The sequence below is a fragment of the Danio rerio genome, chromosome 8 (genome assembly GCF_049306965.1).
Source record: "Danio rerio strain Tuebingen ecotype United States chromosome 8, GRCz12tu, whole genome shotgun sequence".
In the NCBI taxonomy this organism is placed as follows: domain Eukaryota; kingdom Metazoa; phylum Chordata; class Actinopteri; order Cypriniformes; family Danionidae; genus Danio; species Danio rerio.
In genome coordinates this window covers 51,535,577-51,556,717 of record NC_133183.1, presented here as the reverse complement: position 1 = coordinate 51,556,717, position 21,141 = coordinate 51,535,577, and the positions used below count along the sequence as shown (strand labels likewise).

The 21,141-nt window shown below is 35.7% G+C and overlaps 1 protein-coding gene across 2 annotated transcripts in view; it reads left to right on the top strand.

Annotated features, from left to right (window-relative positions):
- Nucleotides 1-21,141, top strand: part of ccdc92 (coiled-coil domain containing 92) — a 62,445-nt gene that overhangs the window by 23,095 nt on the left and 18,209 nt on the right. For both annotated transcript variants that reach the window (XM_073909770.1, NM_001037705.2), the window contains exons 2-3: nt 15,160-15,395; nt 19,694-19,735. In XM_073909770.1, the coding sequence (XP_073765871.1) occupies nt 15,260-15,395; nt 19,694-19,735 (178 nt within the window). In that variant the 5' untranslated portion in view covers nt 15,160-15,259. The remainder of the gene's footprint in view (nt 1-15,159; nt 15,396-19,693; nt 19,736-21,141) is intronic.

Sequence of the window (21,141 nt, the reverse complement as noted above, 5' to 3'; positions counted from 1 at the left end):
TGTGTTTAAGGCATCTACTCTTGTCTTCTGAGGCACGTTACCATTTTTGGCTGCTCATTTTTTTTGCGTTTTCATCTTGATCTTGTGAGAAAACCGTAACCGTGTATAAACCAGAAATAAGCTGCAGTATAGACTGTTGTAGTGTCCAGATAAACCGCCCACTGAGGGACGCTGGAAGTGGTTTAGATTTTCTCCTATAAAGTCTAATGAGCAGATTTATTAAACAAAGCAAATTAGCATGAGACTGCAGACCTATAAAAGCAAGTGGAAAGTTCTGCAGTTGATCTACTGAGATTGCACCCATTAAAAAACAAACAAAATAACACACAGCACAAACATTTAGGAGCGTCTTCTGATTACCGATATTAACTTTCCTAATATGGGGTCATATTGCCTCCTGATTTTACGAGAGATAAAATAAACTAAATCTGCCAGAAACCTGGTGTCAATATGGCTTGGGTCCCATGTGATTGGACTGAATTGGAATGTAGAATTTTGATGTTTAAATTTGGTACCACTTAAATGCTTGAGCAACCACAGGATACAGAAAATTGTATAATGCTTCTTTATATGCCGAATTTATAGACTACATTTTGAGATCAATAATCTGTAGCCACTTTTGGGCCAAACGGTTCTGTTTACTTAATTCTCCTATTCAGTGCCAGTCTGATTCAGTCAGTTTCATTTTCCAATGCGGTGCTGATAACGGAATTGAATACAAATGCATCAGTCCTTGCCTTGTTAATGTAAGTGTAGTGTAAATTGTGATATGTTCGATGATCAGATATTTCTGGTTTTGGGACTCTTTTCTTTTGATGTTTACTTCGTTGGACTGGAAAAAAAACTATATATATATATATATATATATATATATATATATATATATATATATATATATATATATATATATATATATATATATATAGTTAGCTATGGAGAAACTGACAACCAGAACACAGAGTAATGACATCATGTGCACACACAATAGCCCCTTTTACACATACAGACCTTTCTGGAAAATTACCGGCAATTTTCTGGAAAGGGATCATGTGTGAACAGGCTTTTTTTTAGAAAATAACGGTAAATGTGTTCTGCCATTTTTCCGGATTGAGAAGTTGTAACATTACCGGTAATTTGCCGGAATGCTGCTTTGTGTGAAAAAAAATTGCCAGAAAGAGCACGTTCATGTTTAAAACGCTGTGTTGAGACATCTACTCCAGACAATCAGATAAATTCACATCCACGCTGTTTATGAAAATAAAATATGAAGTTGTTCACAATACGTATCCATCCACAAAATCTGTGATACAGTTAAATGTGTAAACATTTAGCTGCGGTTCACTCTGCCTTTGCATGTCTCTGGGATAAAGCAGCTGCATGAATGATAAAGCTTTAAAGAAAAGCTTAAGCATCAAGAAAAGACCGACCCCTTCTATGTTTACAAATACAAGTGCGGCCGTTTGGAGGTCATTTCTGGTTAATGATGTCAGAATTTACTGGTATTTTGGAAAAGATGTGTAAATGGTCTTTTCTGGAAAAAAATCTGCACAGTCCTTGTCCGTGTGAACAGCATTTGTTTAAATTTACCAGTAAAGTCGTTTCGGAAATTTTCTTGATATTTACCTGTATCACTGTGTGAAAGGGGGTACCAGTCCACCATGGTTCAGCACAGTTGTCTTATTGTTGTTTACAATTCACATATTGCATCTTTTCCTCACGCAAGTTCATTATTTCCAATGGAGGCTCGCGGCTTGCACGCGCAACGCTTTTTTTTCCCCTAGGTGCACCCAGATGAAAACATCTGAACATTCCAGAATGCCATGAGCACACCACGAGTCACATGACAAGAACTGACTGATCAGTTTCTTACTTTGAATGGAATGCACATTTCAGTAGACTAATTACGTCAGAACACCCAAATACTGCGGGGCTTTTAAATTTACTCCATTATAAACTTGTAACAAAGCTGCAGTAATGTTTAGTTAGTTTATCATCCCCTGAAAAAAAAACTGTTTATGGTCACCTAGCAACATTAAACAACATTGGAGCGCAAGCACCAAAAGCACTTTTTGGGGTCAATCACACCGAAGGCACTTTTTGCGTTGAGAGGGGCCTTTTTTGAATGGTTTACTAAAGGCTGCAAGCGTTGTACACGCTGCTCAAGCACTATGTGCACCTCGAGTTGTAACTGCCTGCAGGGCCATGCATTTTGGCTGTTGCACGTTGTGCGCTCGCAGACAAAAAAGTCAACTCTGAGTGGAAAAAGCATGTTACGTCAGTCGCTTCTTCTTCATTCTCCAATCAAATGAAAGCAGAGGCGGGGTTTCTATTGAGATGGCGGCAGTGTTTGTGTTGTCAAGACAACAATGGAGAGTTTTGAAGATAGAAAAGAGACTTGTGGTCGCTGTTTTGAGTTATCCGGTGCTGAATGACTCACAAATCTTAAATATCACAATGTTATTGAGCAATTCCATGAAAATGTCAACCTTATCATGAAAAAATAAACTTTTGACCAAAATAACAAAACCTATTTCAATTTGCTTATTAAGGTCTATATTTTATTGTTATGATGTGCTCTTGTTGAATTTTTAAGGAAATTGTTTTGTTTATCCATGAAATATGAGGATTGTGCCAATGGTAATTTTCATTATCATCCAACCACTTTTCGTGCTTTCAAAAAAGGGGTTAAAGATCCACCTTTTCCATGCTTTATGTTAACAGTAATCATTCTGCAGAAGGATTGGAGTCTGTAGTATAAATAATTATCCTTACTTTTTCATAACATTATTGCCCTTTTGATTTATCAGCTACATATTTAAGACATCACGCAGCTTCGGTCACGTCACGTCCGTAACGATTTAATGAAAAAGTTTATATTGTGGAATAAATATTATAACAAATAAAATGAAACTTTGTATACAAAGCCAAAATATGTCCATACTAATTATGATCGCCAACTCATCTCAGGTCTTTTCTCTAAACAACCACAATTTTGCGTTACGGACGAGACCATTTTTTGAATTCCTTATTAATATAAGCCAATGACTAGCGCATATTTGTTCATTATGATGCTGCATTACAATTACTGACTTACATTACATAACATCCATATGTTATATCAAGAACTGAACATTTCATTTAATTATAAACCACTTTAGTAACATTTCAGAAATAAATGTTTAATAAGAAAACAACATTTTACATATTGCCATAATTGGCCATATTAACCTATTTCCTCCGTCTTACTTGCGGTTCATGTGCGCACGCGCTGCCTATAGTGAAAGATAATGACAATGAACCATAAGGCTTTGAACCTATACATTTTGTAAAGTATAGGCTAAGCATATAACAATTTTGTTATTTACATGTGATACTGCATTAATTTGCATACATGTTTTATAAGCTGTAAAATGCATGTAAAAAGCATCAGTTTGGTTGCGAAGTTATCATAAAATATTTGTCTTTGTTTGATTTGTAGATTAGGCTATTTAAAATGTATATAAGAACTATTAATAACTGTTATTTTCCAAATGACAAAAGGGTGGTTTGTTGATTGTAGTCTGCACTAAATCATGAATATGCCTAGTTGAGTTAATGACGCGGCTCCAGGCAGCACAGACGACCAGGATCAGCGCTGGTTCGTCAACTCCTGTGTAAATTCCTGTGTCAAACTGTGGCCAGAATATCCTTCTTTCATTTAGCTTTTTTGGCAAAAAACATCTGTAAGCACGTGTGTTTGCACGTGTTACTGTCATGCGAGTTAACAAATATGTGTTGCTCATAGAAGCCGATCACAACTAACGCGCTTCTTCATTCCAGAGACGTGAGGCGCTCCGCAATGCATTTTATGTTGACAAGAAGAAAAGGAGCACGGTGCTCTTTTGAATGTCACTATAGATAACAACTGAATCAGCTGGTCTATTGTGCGCGAGTGTTGCTGTCAATGTTTTCATAATTGAATTTTTTAAATAACATTATGAAATTCAAGATTTGTAAAGTCATACAACTTTGGATGACTTAAAACAGCGACCACAAGTCTCTCCGTCATTAAAAAGTTCACCGTAGTCATCTTGACACTGCTGTCACCTCCAAGGAAACCCCGCCTCTGCTTTCGTTTGATTGAAGAATGAAAGACGCCACTGAGGTAACATGCTTTTCTTCTGGAGCGCACAAAGCGCGCAATGACAAAACGCGAGGCGCGCAAGGCGCATAATCAATAACCTCCATGCATTTGGTCTTTTCCCACCGCTCAAAATGCGCACGCCGCGGGTCAGGCCACAGCAGAGTTTTATTTCATGCAGAGCATAAATATGTTTTTTATTTCATTAATTAAATAACTATTTATAAAGATAAATTATCAATGCGACACAATTCATTTTCCAAGCCCTTTATCCAAAATCTAAGCACTTTCAAAGCTTGAAAATTGGCTATAGCCTACATTAAAATTGAAACATTTTTAAAGATTTCCAGCACCCGGCAAATGCGCTTGAGTGCTTATTAAAATTATTTTAATAAGAATAAGAAAAAAATAAGAATAAAATTTTGATATTGATCTAAGCTTTAACTACATTATATGAGTATTAAATTTGTTAGAAAATCGATAGGACCTGCAGCTGTAAATATTTAATTCAATATTTTACACAATCGATTATGAACTATAGCCTAAAAATATAAACATTATAGTCATCCATCGTACATGCCTACAACCAATGACTATTTTTCTATGCTTGTTTAACATAGCCTACACAAAACCTTTCTTAAGTTTTAAAGTTTTCTCTCTCACCCTGGTGCGTATGAACTTTTTGCAACCTGTCCTGAAGTGACTGCCGACGAGAAAAAGAAAGCAAGCGCGAGTGGAGAAATTAAATTATTTATTCCATCAACAAACACATTAACTAGAATAAACTAAAATAAACTTTGTCAAATATAATATTGCCATATCTGTGACAAAACTAGATTCTAAATATTCTCCACGTAGACACGGTCTTGCGCAACAGTCGGGCAATGATTTAATTCAAGTTTGTCTGGAAACACTAACTTTAGGAGCCTGCTAAACATAGGCCCATTATAGCTGATTATGTTTATTATCAATTCTATATTATTCAGAGTATAAAAGCACCATGTTAGCATGCAACATTGTTACCGAATTGAGTTTTGAACATTCGAACGTGCGTTAACCTTTAACAACACACATGCCATAATACGAATTAAATATAACAAGGTGATATCTATTTAAGTTTGATTAATTGTGCAACCTTACCATTCAGATGTCTCAGAGGTCAAAGTTTATTGGTTTACACACCCAACAGATATCCACAAATAGGTCTTTGGTCAAGTTTTAAAAGCATTTATCTGATTTTCATAATGTGTCAACTGTCAATTTCAGAGCAGTCACGTCCGTAACGAAGACAAGTCACGTCCGTAACGATAGTTTTTCCTCATTAATGCAAAAATGAAAAACTAAATAAAATTAATTATATATGTCCCATGCAGAGCCAACCCTTATCCTTTTGACTGTTATATATTTTTTTGGCTTCTGCATTTTCATTCACAGAATTTTCACAAAGTATATCAACTCACAAAACTCATGTCTTTTTTTTGTCACGTCCGTAACGCGTTCATTTTGCCGTCATTTTAAATATAAAACACCTGCATAGACTGATATTTTTTTGATGGCTGAACTCCATGGTTAAGGGGTAAGAAAAATATAAACATATATTTCAATATACTGTTAACATATACCTTCTCTGAGAATATACGTTTCATTTTTTTACTGCAAATGTCACGTCCATAACGCTGGAATCAGCCTATTACATTTTAAAATTATATTACTATCAACAGCAACACTTTACGCAGCTGATTCAGTCGTTTTCTAGCGACATAAAAAGCGCACCATAGTTCTTTTTCTCTGATCAACAAAAAAAGGCAGTGTTGTGTGCCTTGTGTTTTCGGAATGGAAAATTTCGGTGTGGTTAGACTCTTAGATGTACTATGTGAATGGCACTTTACCATGCCTAAAATTTCAGGGTGGTTTGTAATTGTGCTACGTAGTTTCAGGCTAAAGTGGGAACACAACTGAAACTAATGCTAATAAGCTTGTGCTAATAACAGAACTGTTTACAATGTACAATAATACAATTGCCAGTTGTTGCTTTAGTTACAGTCTAATGTCAACAGTGATATAAACGATAATCAAATATTTCTGTTTTGGGGACTCTTTTTTTTCTGATACTTACATATTTGAATAACAATAAGAGGTAGATAGATAGATAGATAGATAGATAGATAGATAGATAGATAGATAGATAGATAGATAGATAGATAGATAGATAGATAGATAGATAGATAGATAGATAGATAGATAGATAGATAGATAGATAAGATAGATAAGATAGATAGACATAAACGCCAACTGACCCTGGCGAGACTCGAACCAGCGAGCTTCTTGCCATGAGGCGAATGTGCTAACCCACTGCGCTACCAAGCACCCTGAACTGAACCAAACCAAACTAAACTTTATTGTGAGCACAATACGATGAACCAAACCAAACTGTGAAATTTGTTACACCCCTAGCTCTGTGCTGTTATTTCTGAGTATGCTGTTTGTCCAGACAAAACAAAGTTTCTAAAGGAACACGGCACATAAAAAAGGCTCATAAATAAATGAATAGGATCATTTTACAACTTTTACAGTTGAGTTTATCCTTTTTGAATCCATTCAGCCAATCTCCTAGTCTAGCGTGAGCACTTTTAGTTAGGGCTGTGCAATTAATCGAAAATCGAAAATGTTTTTCTTACAGTGAAGATGCTTAAAGCACAGTTTGTTTTTATATTTTTATTCTGTTGTATTTATTTCTCTTTCCTTTGAAGGGTGGAACATAACTGTAAAAATGAAGTTGAAGTCAGAATTATCAGCCCTCCTGAATATTAGCAACCCTTTTCCTCCCCAATTTCTGTTTAATGGAAATAAGTTTTTTTTTTACTTATTTCTGAACATAATAGTTTTGATATCTCATTTCTAATTACTGATTTCTTTTATATTTGCTATGATGACAGCACATAATAATTTTCTAGATATTTTTCAAAATACAAGCATTTAGATTAAAGTGACATTCAAAGGCTTCACTAGAGTAATTAGGCAAGTCATTGTATGTTTCTTCTGCAGACAATCAAAAATACATTGCTTAAGGGAGCTAATAATATTGACCTTAAAATGGGTTTCAAAATATTTAAACCTGCTTTTATTCTAGCTAAAATAAAACAAAGAAGCCTAGAAGACAAAATATTATAGGAAATACTGTTAAAATTCCTTGCTCTGTTAAACATATAATTTGGCAAATATTTATTAAAAAAAAAATTCTGAGGAGCGCTAATAATTTTGACTTCAACTGATAATCGTTTTGAATAATCGTGATTACAATTATGACCAAAATAATCGTGATTATGATTTTTCCCAAAATCGAGCAGCCCTACTTTTAGTTTAGCATAGCATAAATCATTGAATTAGATTAGACTTGATTGCTTTTTGACAAAACGTAATTATGTTGGCTTGAGAAAGCCAACATACTGTTATGCTACTCTGTCCTTGAAAACAAACGTATCTCCTCCTAGGCCGTTCATGCCACAAGGCCCAAATGTGGTCAAAATGTGCTTTCTACATTCAAGATTGTTGCTATATCTCCTTATGCCTATAAGATTTATTGTTTTTTTAATAAAAAATGTTAAATATTAAATTTTTATAATCCGGTCATATAAAAAATTTATACAAGCCCCAAATTTAGCCAAAAGCTGTATTTAGATGCGTTAGATTTTGTTGCTATATCTTTAAGGTCTATCAGACTTATAGTTTTCCAATAAATAATTTTTAAGCATTATTTTTCTTATAATATGGCAAGCCATTTTTGACTTAAACTCCATATTTTTTACTGATATGGCAAGCCATTTTTGCATGTATCACTTTCACACTTATTAAGCATTGTATTTTCCAAAAAATACAGCAAGCCATTTTTACATAATGTTCATTCCCTTAGTCTCTTTATTAATCAGGGGTCGCCACAACGGAATGAACTGCCAACTTATCCAGCATTTGTTTTACACAGCGAATGCCCTTCCAGCCACAACCCAACACCAGGAATACATAATGTTCAAGTCCAGTTTTTGACACTCATAAAGACTGTCATAGAAACATCGGGGTTGATTAAGATCACTCATATTGCCAAGAAGCTTTGAATCACTAACCTGTCAAAATTCCCCATAGCAATAAAACAGTATAACCTAGCAACCATTTAAAAATAGCAATATCTCTACATCAGAACATCGTAGGGACCTGGGCAATGGCTTGTTTGACTCATGCTGGCAAATGGGACTTCCTGTGTACTATGCATGGTAACAGTGATAATGGCAGCCAAGTGCTAATAATGATTAGCTACGTGCTATGAATGATTATCTAAATCCAGTAACATATGCTAGAAATGCCTACTAAGTATTAGCATTTGATCAAACATGTACACGAGCATTGCCATTTAGCAACTGCTTAGCAACCACCTAACAATGCCATAATTGTTTTAGCAACTGCCTAGCAACCACTTAGCAACCGCCACCGTGCTTCCTGCCAACTGCCATTCTTAGTCCTAGTGCAGTCACGTTGGCTTTCTCAAGCCAACATCAAAGTTTATCAATAAACTTTAGGTTCTAGTTTTGACTTGTTATTTATAAATGCAAAACAATATGTTTTACTTGTCTAGAAAATGCTTCTTGATTTAAGAATTTGTAGATATTTGGACTAGAAACAATACAAAAACTCTTAAGAAATCCCTTTTATTTCCAGTTTCTTTTGTTCTAGTCTTTGTTGGAGTCTAATACTGTATGTAGCCCTAGTGCCCATTTTACTCAGAAACTGCAGCGGTTTGTTCCTGCACTGCGATTTCTCACATTTTGTAGACTCACGTTTTTCCTCCTGAGAGCAGGAAGCTGATTGTTATCTCGTAGCAGAATGAATAGTGAAGTGTGATTAACAATGCGGACCCTCAACCCACCCATGAGGCATCCGCATTTCTTCTCTCGGCCTGACTGGATTTGTCAGCTTTTTATCTGTTGCATTAGGATGACAGAAGAAACTGCACCCATAGGAGAGAGTCTGCTTTAAAATGATGGAGGCGGTCAAATCTCTGTTAAACTGCACAGGGCTTTATGAGATTCTTTCATTAAATCAAAGCTTTTTTTTTTTTTTTACAAGTCAAGTAAGGGAACCTTTGTGTTATCTTCTGGTAGGATCAGACAAAAAATAAATTGATAGATTAGTAATTGGCCCACAAGTGAGTTATTTTAGTAAGTTCTAATTGGAATAGTATGTTAATGGGCAAAGTGGTTTAAAAGGGTCCTATCAGGAGAATCAGAATTTTCTTTGATTTTAAAAATAAGTCACGGGTTTGGCAGGCGACACTGTGGCTCAGTGGTTGGCACTGTCGCCTCACAGCAAGAAAGTTGCTGGTTTGAGTCCCGACTGGGCCAGTTAGCGTGGGTTTCCTCCGGTGATCCGGTTTCCCTCAAGGTCCAAAGTCATGTGCTATAGGTGAATTGAATAAGCTAAATTGGCTATGCAGTGTATGAGTGTGTATGCGAGAGTGTATGGGTGTTGGGTCGCGACTGGAAGGGCATCCGCTGTATAAAACATATGCTGGATAAGTTGGCGGTTCATTCTGATGTTCATTCTTTACTTTAGAACTGTGAAAGCATAAAAGCCACAAATCTATATTTTTGTCCTCAAGTAAGTGGTTTATCTCTAAAAAGGAACAAAAAAAAGGTCAGAATCTTTTGGATTGCATTGCCAAAAATATTAATAAAATAATCATATTACATTTCTAATGCATTTAAAAATGCAATGCAATAAAATAAAAAATAAAAAATAGAAGGTCACTTTATTTTGATGGTCCGTTTGTTGAATTTAAATTACATTGCATCTATATGCCAACTAATTTTCATTCAATTACAAGTAGATTGTTAGGTTGGGGTTAGGGTTGGGGTTTAGTGTTAGGGCCAGTGTAAGTTGACATGTACTTGCAAAGTTTCTTACAGTCAGTTAAATGTCTGTTGACAGAGCAGTATCAACGGATATATTAAGCAGGCAGTCTACTAATACTCAACTGGACCATCAAAAAAAGTGTTACCTAATAGAAATTTAAACAAACAAAAACAAAACAAAAATGTAAGCAAGTTAGAAGAGCCCTCATCCCTCATCTTTTATTTACACCAAGGTACAACATTACAGTGTTGCATTTTAGATAAAATCCCAAAACGGATCTATTCTTAAAGTCACTGCAAGATTTTATTTTAATAATCAAAGCATGTTTTTCACTAAATTAGTTTCCCCCTCATGTTTTTAGCATCACAGTGGTTTTTCTGCATTCATTCAAATACTACATACTGATTTGGTGATGAAGATAATTTCTTCCAACGTCACTTAAATGAACTGGACTTCTGGGAAACCTGAGCACAGAGGAAACCCACGCCAACAAGGACAGAACATGTAGACTCTACACAGAAATGCCAACTGACCCAGCTGAGGCTCGAACCAGCAACCTTCTTGCTGTGAGGTGATTGTGCTACCCACTGCACCATCGTGAGGCGAACGTACAATTTTAATATGTGAGAAAGATTCACAAACTTGAGTCATGACACAAACAAATGACGCTGTGTTTCAGTAAATCTAAACTTTGAAGGGTACCTCTTTTACCTCTTTTAGCCCACAGTTCCAACATGCAAGTCTGTTTCTCATGCATTATGTCAGATAAACAGCAGTCAGTGATAGAGAAAGACACGGATGAAGCTGAAATAAAGTCACTAGTCAAAAATACCAAATTAGTTTATTTGATGTATTTGTGGTGGAGTCTATTCAAGCCTTTCTGAAATGATGAGGAAAACACAAATGCCGATTGCATCACAAACACACACATGCACGTTTACTGACACCATGCGGCTGTGGTGATTATAGCAGTTAATAATTACAAGGCGATTTTACTCACTTTATTACAAACATGCTTTGTTTTAAAAACATTTTAACCTTATGAAATTAATTATTGAGTTGATCAAAGAGTTGTAATATATGATTTAATCCCAGTTTCCTTGCAAAAAAATGTTCTTTGGACATGTGTATACATGTTATTATGGAGACATGGCATCAATTTGGTGGGCGGGGAAAACCGCACTCCTATGATACTTTATGGTGGGCCTCAAATCACTGGAATTTAGATCCTATTTTAGCTTCAGTAAATTTTAAAAAGAGACTTGTTGTGTTTATATCACTCCAATTTGACAGTGGACACACTGTTTCTACACACAGTTCAGTCCAAACAGCTTACAAAAGTTGATTTTCATCGTACTGTAGGTGCCCTTTAAATCTAAACTTGAATTAAACTCAAATAAAACATCAAACAAACTCACGAGACAAGAAATAACGGGAATACTAATCACACACCACTTTAGGAAAATTGAGAAGCGCACTAAATCATTAATGACTGCTTAATTTTAAATCACAAGCACAATCGCTGCAATATACCATGAATATTCAAAATACCGCACAGCCCTACATACATTTTAAGTGGATCAGAGTAAAGTAAAATGATAAAATATGTATGATATGACCTCTTTAAGAGCGCATCGGGGGTGGGGAGATGATCCCTAAGTAGTGCGCTGTCTGTGTAAAGCAGCATTCTGCCTTAAATCAATACTACAGACCCTCCCTCGCTCCTCTGCCTCATCTGAAAGGCATTACGTAATGTCCAACCATTATGCTGTCATTAGCTAAATATAGCTCTTTGTCCTCCTCTCAGACAGAGGGACGAGAATACGGGAAAGGGACTTTGTGATAATCAGAGTAAATATAATTTGATTGCTGTAATGTTTTTGTGTTTGTGCGAGAGTGGGACAGTCTTCTGACCTCACTATGGCCGTCGCTCCATTGCATCAGTAATGCATTTGTCCTGGAGTAAACGTAACATTAACCACTGCTGACTTCACTTGGTTTTTTTTAAGGAGGCTTGTGCTGCTTACTGTGTATGTGTGATCTTAAATAAATAAATATTGGCTTTGCAGAAAAGTGTTAATGTAGTAATGTAGTAAATGTAAATTCTGATATTTAATTTTTAAATTAATTAAAGATGTTGAATGATGCGTTCCAATTTGCCTACTTATACTATGTCCTAAACAAATTTTGTGAGAAAAAAATATATGCTTTTGAGTGTGTAACGTCAGGATGTAGGGGATTCTCCATACTGGAGAAGCAGCAGCAAGTTAATCTGCCATTCGCAAGTCTTTCATGCAGAGAAAATCTCAGGTGTTTGCATAATTGGGCATTCAGAAGTTAATGACCAAACACATCTATATAAAAGTTCATTGTTGTTTCAAATGATGTATTACGTCGTAAAAACGTGATTACAATATTTTCCAGTTGGTTAAATGTTAATTAACAATTAACATTTTGGACATGCTAAATCTATATTCGAATGCTATTTGGGATGGATAGTTTGCTAATTGGATTGCTAGTGTGCTCTTAAACAATGACATCATTCAAATTTAGAACATAAATACTTGATGACATCACTCTGCACTCTGATTTCTGACCAATCATATGGTTTTTAGAATCTGATGCGGCCCTCCATCCTACACTGTAAATTAAGGGCTCTCTGTTGATTCAGAGGTCCAAATCTAAATTTTAGTCAATGCCAAAGGCCTTGAAATTTTTATTTTAACATAAAGATTTTATAATAATTATTATAATAAAAAACATACATAATTCAACTTTTACAAAAAGTCGGTGGCTTTTGGATTAAAAAAATACATCAATAACAAGTGCAAATGTGACAAAACATCAAGTGACAATTAATTTAAGTGTCAGCTATTTTCATGAACAAAACACAACAAGAGGTACAGTAGGTCAAATATAACATGGGGCAAAATACAGAGCAGTCTAATGTGAGAAATCACACTGAGTGCATATCATTAGTCGATTAACCTTTTTTTTTCTTAGTGCCATTTGATACTTCCAAATTTTCCATCTTTGAAAATGTTTATTTTGTGAAAATTGACATCCTCACCTATTCAGATGTTTACTGCAGTAAAAAGTGTCGCCCGCAAATGTCAGAATGGGAGTCGTTAAAAGTGTTACAGCAAATGTCAGAAAATCTTTAACTATCAACTTCGGTTTCGTTTCAGTCTATCCCCTAAAACAGGTATTCCCAAACTTTTCAGCCTGCGACCCCCAAAATGACAATGCCAGTGACTCGCGACCCCCAATATAATATAGAAACCTTGCATGCAATGGCGAACACACACACCAGTAGACCCAAGTCTATTCTTCGCTTAATTTTTTAAAATGTATCTGAGTGCTGTAAATGGGCCAAAAAGTTTAACCTGGTATTATTAAATCAATCTGCTGCATCTGACGCTATTGATCTTTAATCTAGTCTGTAATATAATATAATTCATTGCAATCTAATAGAACTATAAGCTAATATAGTAACTATTTAGTATATGGTAACTATAAACGACAATTTTTTTTCTCTTCAGTAGGTTATGGGTAAAATATGATATTTCTTATGGTTTAATAAAAATAATTCGATTTTTGGAAATCACCAGGCGACCCCCCCTTCTTTGTCCCGCGACCCCTCTGGGGGTCCCGACCCCCACTTTGAGAACCATTGGCCTAAAAGACATAGAAAAACCAATAAGAGTACAAGTTTAACATGTAAGTACACACTTGTAATCCCTTACAGATAGTAGATTTTTAAATATAGAAATGTGATAAGGCGATATATACAAATTACATATGACACTGAAGTTCATATTTGGATTTCACAAATATAAAATATATCATATTTATCTCATTTAATTTTATTCAATACAGGTGAATCACAGTCCTACTGGGGTAGACATTTATAAACATATACATTGCAGTAGGTAGTGCTGTCACCTCACAGCAAGAAGGTGGCTGGTTCGAGCCTCGGCTGGGTCAATTGGCGTTTCTGTGTGGAGTTTGTGTTCTCCCTGAGTTCGCGTGGGTTTCCTCTGGGTGCTCTGGTTTCCCCCACAATCCAAAGACATGCGCTACAGGTGAACTGGGTAGACTAAATTGTCCGTAGTGTATGAATGTGAGTGTGTGTGTGTGTGGATGTTTCCCAGATTTGGGTTGCAGCTGGAAGGGCAGCCGCTGCGTAAAAACGTGCTGGATAAATTGGGGGTTCATTCCACTGTGGCGACCCCGGACTAATATAGGGACTAAGCCGAAAAGAAAATGAATGAATGTATATGAAGTCATACATATAGGCCAAAAATGAGCAAATAATATACTGTTAATGCAGATTTAAGGTGTTCATTTGACACCCAGTGGTTGAACTAGGTATTGCACCCCTGGTTCAAAACACATGCAAGAGCAGGTCGCCAAATTGAGGGCTGATTTAAACTATGTTCTAAATAAAAGCATCGGCACGTGATAAAAGGAATATTTTCCATATTAAATGGAGTTTTGTCCCAAGTTTTATTATTACTTTTTAAAGTCTATTATAAATTGATCAATATAACTGATAAAATGACTTTATTTATGGATTGCAACTCTAGATTATTGGAAATGGACAAAATAACAAAAATTCTCATTTTATTTGGCAAGTACCACATCCACAGAACAAATTGTATGCTGACTGTACCAAATTGTAAACAATTATGTTAAGTAATACCAAGACACCTCAACTGCTGGACAAAATGCTTAGTATACATGATTAATTTTTGTTGTTAATTCCCTTGTTTACTGTTTTATGTATAATTCTGTACTCCCCAGTTTAATCAATTTAAAAAAAGTTTATGATTTCTCTCTTTGATTTGCAGCCACAGACTCGATAAGCTTAATGTGCAATACTGCCATCTATAGTGTGGAGAATGAAGCTGCGTCAGTTTTACTTCCATATGTTGGAAGTATCTCACAAAATCTAGATATATTTAAACAATATACATTTTTAACAGATTAGAACTAATAGTTTTTAATTTGAACAGATTTAGATTTACAGCATTGAAAAAAGACTCATTGAATAAAAATAAAGGCTACAAACAGTGATAAATTATGCCATGCCATTTTTTTGGTGTTAAACGTCTTTTCTTTTGTTGTGTTTACAGATCTCCTGGGCTAGTGTGTGTGTGTGTGTGTGTGTGTGCGTATGAGTGTGTGAGTGAGTGAGTTTATTTCTACATGTGAGTGTGACTGTAGATCTTCATCATGGCCTCAGTGAGTGTGACCTTGGAGAATCAGCTGCACAGCGCTCAGAAGAACCTGCTGTTCCTGCAGCAAGACCATGCCAACACACTGAAAGGCCTTCATTCTGAGATCCGCCGTCTGCAACAACACTGCACAGGTACACACACACACATTGACAGCACAACTGCATGAGGCAGCATACCTACACAAGTACATGAATCATTTGTAAAGTGTCCGCAGTAAACGAAACACAGTGATCTAAAGCTCTGCGTGGAATCGATTTTTCAGTTACACTCTTGAAAGATTTTTTCCGCTCCCACTAAAAATAACTCATATTTCACATCAGTATCTTCCCTCTTGCACTCACTAGGAATGCACACATCTAGTATAATGATTAATTCTGGACAGTCTAATAATGCCTCGAATTCAAATGACAAATTTTTGCTTAAGTAAGATATTTTTGCTGAGTAATTATGTTTACAGCGTATTTATTATTATTATTATCAGTTCATGTGTTTGTTTGGAGGACATTTGAATATGTATTATAAATGAGAGAACGTAGAGTGGATAATTGCATTGGCACTCCTGTTGTTCACACATATGAAGTGCCCTCGTAAGGGGCCATTCACATATTGCATCTTTTCCACATGCAAGTTCATAATTTCCAATATTCTTGTGCGCACATATTGGGAGTAATATGCTTTCCAGGTGCTCCCAGTTGAAAACATCTCAACTTTTCAGATTTCCGCAACAGTCTGCAAAATCAACCCTGTTAAAAAGACGAATTCACTTTGACATTTTTAAAAAGGGGATTATTACCAGTGATGTACAATTACTTGAGATTCTGAAATAACATTTATTTTTAAATTAACTGCTTTTTAATTTGATAGATTTTTCTCAAAACACCTTACACAACTGACAGCACTTTTTAAAATATAATTTGATAAAACCTGATGTATTTTAAAAATGATGTGGCTAACCTGAGGACACAATTCACAATTTGGAGATTATAATAATAATAATAATAATAATAATAATAATAGTAATAATAATAATAGTAATAATAATACTAATAATAATAATAATAATAATTCCTTAAATTTCTATAACACTTTTCTAGACACTCAAGGCATTTTACACAATGCGTGTATCTTCTCATCTACCACCAATGTGCAGCATTCACCTGGATGACGCGGTGGCGGTCATATTGCGCCAAACCGCACACCAGCTGATTGGTGGAGAGGAAGCCAGTTATGATATAATTGCCATAATGAGCAAATTTTGGTCTTTTTCAAAGGACATCCTGGTATTTTTAACAATCACAGAGAGTCTGGACCTCAGTTTAACGTCTCATCCAAGCATTATAGAGTCCCCTTCACTATACTGGGGCGTTAGGACCCACACAGACCGCAGGTTGAGCGCCCCCTGTTGGCCTCACTAACACCACTTCCAGCAGAAACCTAGCTTTCCCATGCGGTCTCCCATCCAGGTACTAACCAGGTGCAGCCCTGCTTAGCTTCAGTGGACAACCATGTGAGAGTTGCAGAGAGCTAGCTGCTGGTGCACCTGCATTGAATGCACATCCACATAATTATTGCAACATTGATTTAAGGTATACTATGCATGAGATTTTGTTCAAAACATTTCATGTAGAAAAAACAACATTGAAATCCAGATCAGTTTTAAATTAAGTGCTTCAAAAACTAAAATTTCATTTCAAAGAAAAATGTCCATTTGCTTAGATAAGCTGAAATGAATCATCATCCCTGTTAGATGGTGTGGTCTTTAGTACAGCTTTAACCCTCTGGTGTCCCTTATTTGGGAATCAAACTTGTAGTCTTAGTCAAAAAAGTTTGAACACCTGGAAAGTACCCACTGTTTTTTTATTTTTATTATTATTATTTTTTAATCAAGTTTATATAATTTTTATATAATTTTAAGAGAGTTTTGTGGTAAAATGTATATTTATGCAGTAATTAACATACATTTTCCCCATTGAAAATGGAATTTTTTTCATTTTAATATAAATTAGTGCAGTATTTCCGAGTAGGGTCTGTTTGCAGACTTCAAGACAGGGGCATAACATGATGGGGCGTTACTTGTAGTAGAGGCGTAACTTGAAGTTAAGTCCTGCAAGAACACTTTCTTTACCATTCTAGATGACTTTATTATTAAAATATTTGAGTCATTGCAGAGATGTTTAAGCTTATGGGAGTCATACACAATATTAACTCTTTTTCCACTGCACCATGACTTTATATTCTATACTGCACATTATGTCTGTTAAGTGACAAGATTTTTGTCTAAGTTAAGTCAGACCTTACTGTCCTAATAAAATAATTAAAAATCAAGGCATGATCATATTTTATTTTGGTAAAATAAGCGTAATGTAAAGGCCTTTGCCTTTCATATAAGCCACATCTGATACTAAACGTTCAACTAGAAGTGCAGTTATTATTTGTTGTTCCTAAAGCTTCTACAGGCGACAAGACTTTTGTAAGGTGTTGTATTCATTTAATGACATTAAAATCTATAGGCCATTTGTGGTGGGGTCACTTTACAGGTCTAGATGGAAAACAAACATAGATCTCTGTCACTCTTCTGAAGACACGGCCTGCACGTACATCTTGTGCCATTTTGCCTCCAGGTCACCTCTCAATGCTAATAGAGTGAAGCAGTGCTGCCGAAATAATTTTTCAGGCCTGTGAGAATACAGTTAACCTTTTTCTTGATTGCTCAACCCTCATCTAATGTTGCTTCACACTGCAGTCTCCATGAATGTTTTCATAAGTCAATATAAAATTCTAAGTTAAAAATGGTCCTCTTGTGTGTGATAAATGAAGGCACGAATGAAAACCGAAGCACAGAGCTAGACTAAACAAAAAAGAGTTAAATAAAGCAGTTCTTCTAGGAAAATTCATAAAAAGTAAAGCAACAAAACAAAAAAAAACTAATAGCATTATCAGCATGAAATCATAGTCTACATTAGAACATACACATACACACATAAATATACACAGATTTGTTTTTGTGAATTGTGGGGACATTCCATAGGTCTCTATTTTTTAATGTAATATGTTCATATTTAAAATTGCAAAGAGAAAATTTGAGCTTAAAACACCCTGATGACAGACTTATTATACATTTAAGTTTTTAATGAAAATGAAGAGATTATAATGCTTTGTTTCGTTATTTCATCTTCATTTACAAGTAGCAGGGTATTTAGAGCTACTTTATATATTTGTTTGTTCACATCTCGTCCCATTGTGCCCCCTGGTGGCTTAGTCGCAAACTGCTGTTACACCTGAAAAGACGTTCTTAATCCCTTTAGGCTGGTTTAAACTTCTGCGTTGAGTGACCAGTGTGTGCACGGTGCATGCCCTGTGCGTTGTTGTGCATTTATACTTCTGCCTGCTGCTTGTGTTGCTCTGCAATAACACTTCCGAAACGCTAGCTGGCAGTAGGTTTTTATTTTCCTCTGTGTCAAGTTTTTTTCTGGGTGTTTTTCTTTTCTGAACGCTACCTTAATGAACAAGTAGCTAAAACTTGCTTATTGAGAGGCAAGAACTGGCGGACGTACAGCAACTTTAATCATAAGGTAAACATAAAACAAAAATTTCCATTTGGAGCTCCTTTATGGGACTCGACACATGTAAACACTCGCTGCAGCGCGCTCTTGTGGCTCCACCCCTATCCACACTCGTCAGCACTTCAAAGCCAACCAATCACAGAGCTTGCGTTACGTGTCATTGCGACGTGTAGTTAAATTTTTTAAGATGTGCACGTTAGCTATGCGACCGTGCAAAGGCTGCGCCATACCATACACGTGTGCTTGACGCAGAAGTATTAATTAGCCTTCAGTCTTGGCATGGCGCAAAGTGCGAAGATAATTTTGAAGTGTCACCCACTGTATATGCATTCATACATAAAGTGTGTAAGGTATGATGACACATTAATACACACAGGTTTGTTTTTTGTGAATTGTGGGAACAATCTTTGGGTTTGTGTGTGTTTTTTTATGTAATATGCTCATATTTAAAGATGCAAAGAGAAACTGTGAATGTAAAACACCCAGATGATAGACTTATTATCTGCATTTATAGGTAAAGTGTGTACAGTTTGACACTTTGTGAGCTCAACTGACCCAGCTTTATTTACATGACAAAATAGCCTAACCAGTAGTGTCACTAAAAACAAAAAAAAGTTGTGTGCTGTTTTTATCAACCCACTGACTCCATCATGCCCTTTTTTTTTTATCCCCGGTTGACTCTCTTACGTTGCTGATTCACAGTTGTTGCTGTGTCTGTTTCAGGTGATGTCTTGTGTCATGTGATTCTCAGGTGTTGTCATTGAAGGTAGTGTGATGCTCTGGCTAACATCTGATCTCTCTCTCTCTTTCACACTCCTTCTTTTGTCGCTCTGTCCACTCCTTCTGTCCTCTCTTTTGTTTCACAGACCTGACATATGAGCTGACAATGCGGAGCTCTGATCCAGGCGGTAAGATTTCTCACACGCTCTTCATTTGTGCCTGCATTCACACTCGCATGGCGTCAGAACAAAATGCTTGCACAAGAGGGCTTTGTGTGTGTGTGTGTGTGTTTGTGTGTGTGTGTATCAGGTGTTGCTAAGATCCCTTCATCCAAAACTGTTAAATACAAATATCTGAGAGCCTGGAGGACGAAAGGACAGAGGAAAACATGCAGAAAAACATGCTGTCCACAACTATTTTAGTTTCTCGTTTTGTCTGTAAGTTTCTTTGTTCCCGTATAGAAATCTGATATATAGCAGTATTTGCAAATTACATATATGACATAAAAACTCATATTTGTAGTTTACATTATATTAATTATCTGGGTAACATTTTACTTGAAGGGATGTTGATAAGACTCTCACAAATCCTTTATAGTCATACAGTACACATCATTAATGTAAATGAAATTTTATGCATACTTTAGACAACAGTTATTAAGTGTCATTTGTTCAATTATTTAATTTTAAAAGCGAATATAAAATTGCTTGTTATGACAACTTGACATAAAGAAACACATTACGAATAGCCTTCATCTTTGTCTTGATAACATGACTTTTCCAAGACAACACAACTTGTCATAAATCTGTCATAAACATGATTGGCATTAAAACTGTATCATTAATATTTTTCTGATCATGTTTTCAGTGGAACAAACTGTATTTGTTATTAAATGTCTTATTAAAAGTGTCATTACTCTGTCACAACACACTGAGGACTTGACACAAGAGGTATGGAAATCAGCACAGTTTATTGAAAACAACAATTAAACAATTGGAAAAGATGTGGAAATCTGTGCAGACACAAAACACAAAAGGGAATCCAGGAATACGAAGAGTACCGTCAGTGGTAGAGTGAACAAAGGTGCTTCTTTATAGTGTGTGTGTGTGTGTGTGTGTGTGTGTGTGTGTGTGTGTGTGTGTGTGTGTGTGTGTGTGTGTGTGTGTGTGTGTGCAGGTGATGGTGAGTAGTAATCTGGAGATTGGGAACGGGTATGTGAATGCTGGTGAATTGCTGATTAATATTTCATGACATTTTAAAGACAAATTCAGCATATCACTGTAGCTGAGGTCAAAAAATATTAATTACACTGTTATAAAATTCATGACCTATTTATAATGGCTCATGACAATCATGTTTATGAGAGATTTATGACAAGTTTTGTTGCCTTTTATTTGTCAAGTTGTCATGAAAGAGACAAAAATAGGTGATGTATTTGTTTATGTCAAGTTGTCACAAGAAATGATGTCATTTTTACATTGATAATTTCTTAACTTAGCAAATGACACTTAAAGAGCTCCTATTATGGGTTTTTGAAAACATCCAGCTAAGGATTTAATCTGAAATTGCTCTTTGTGTAAAATAAAAAGTTTTG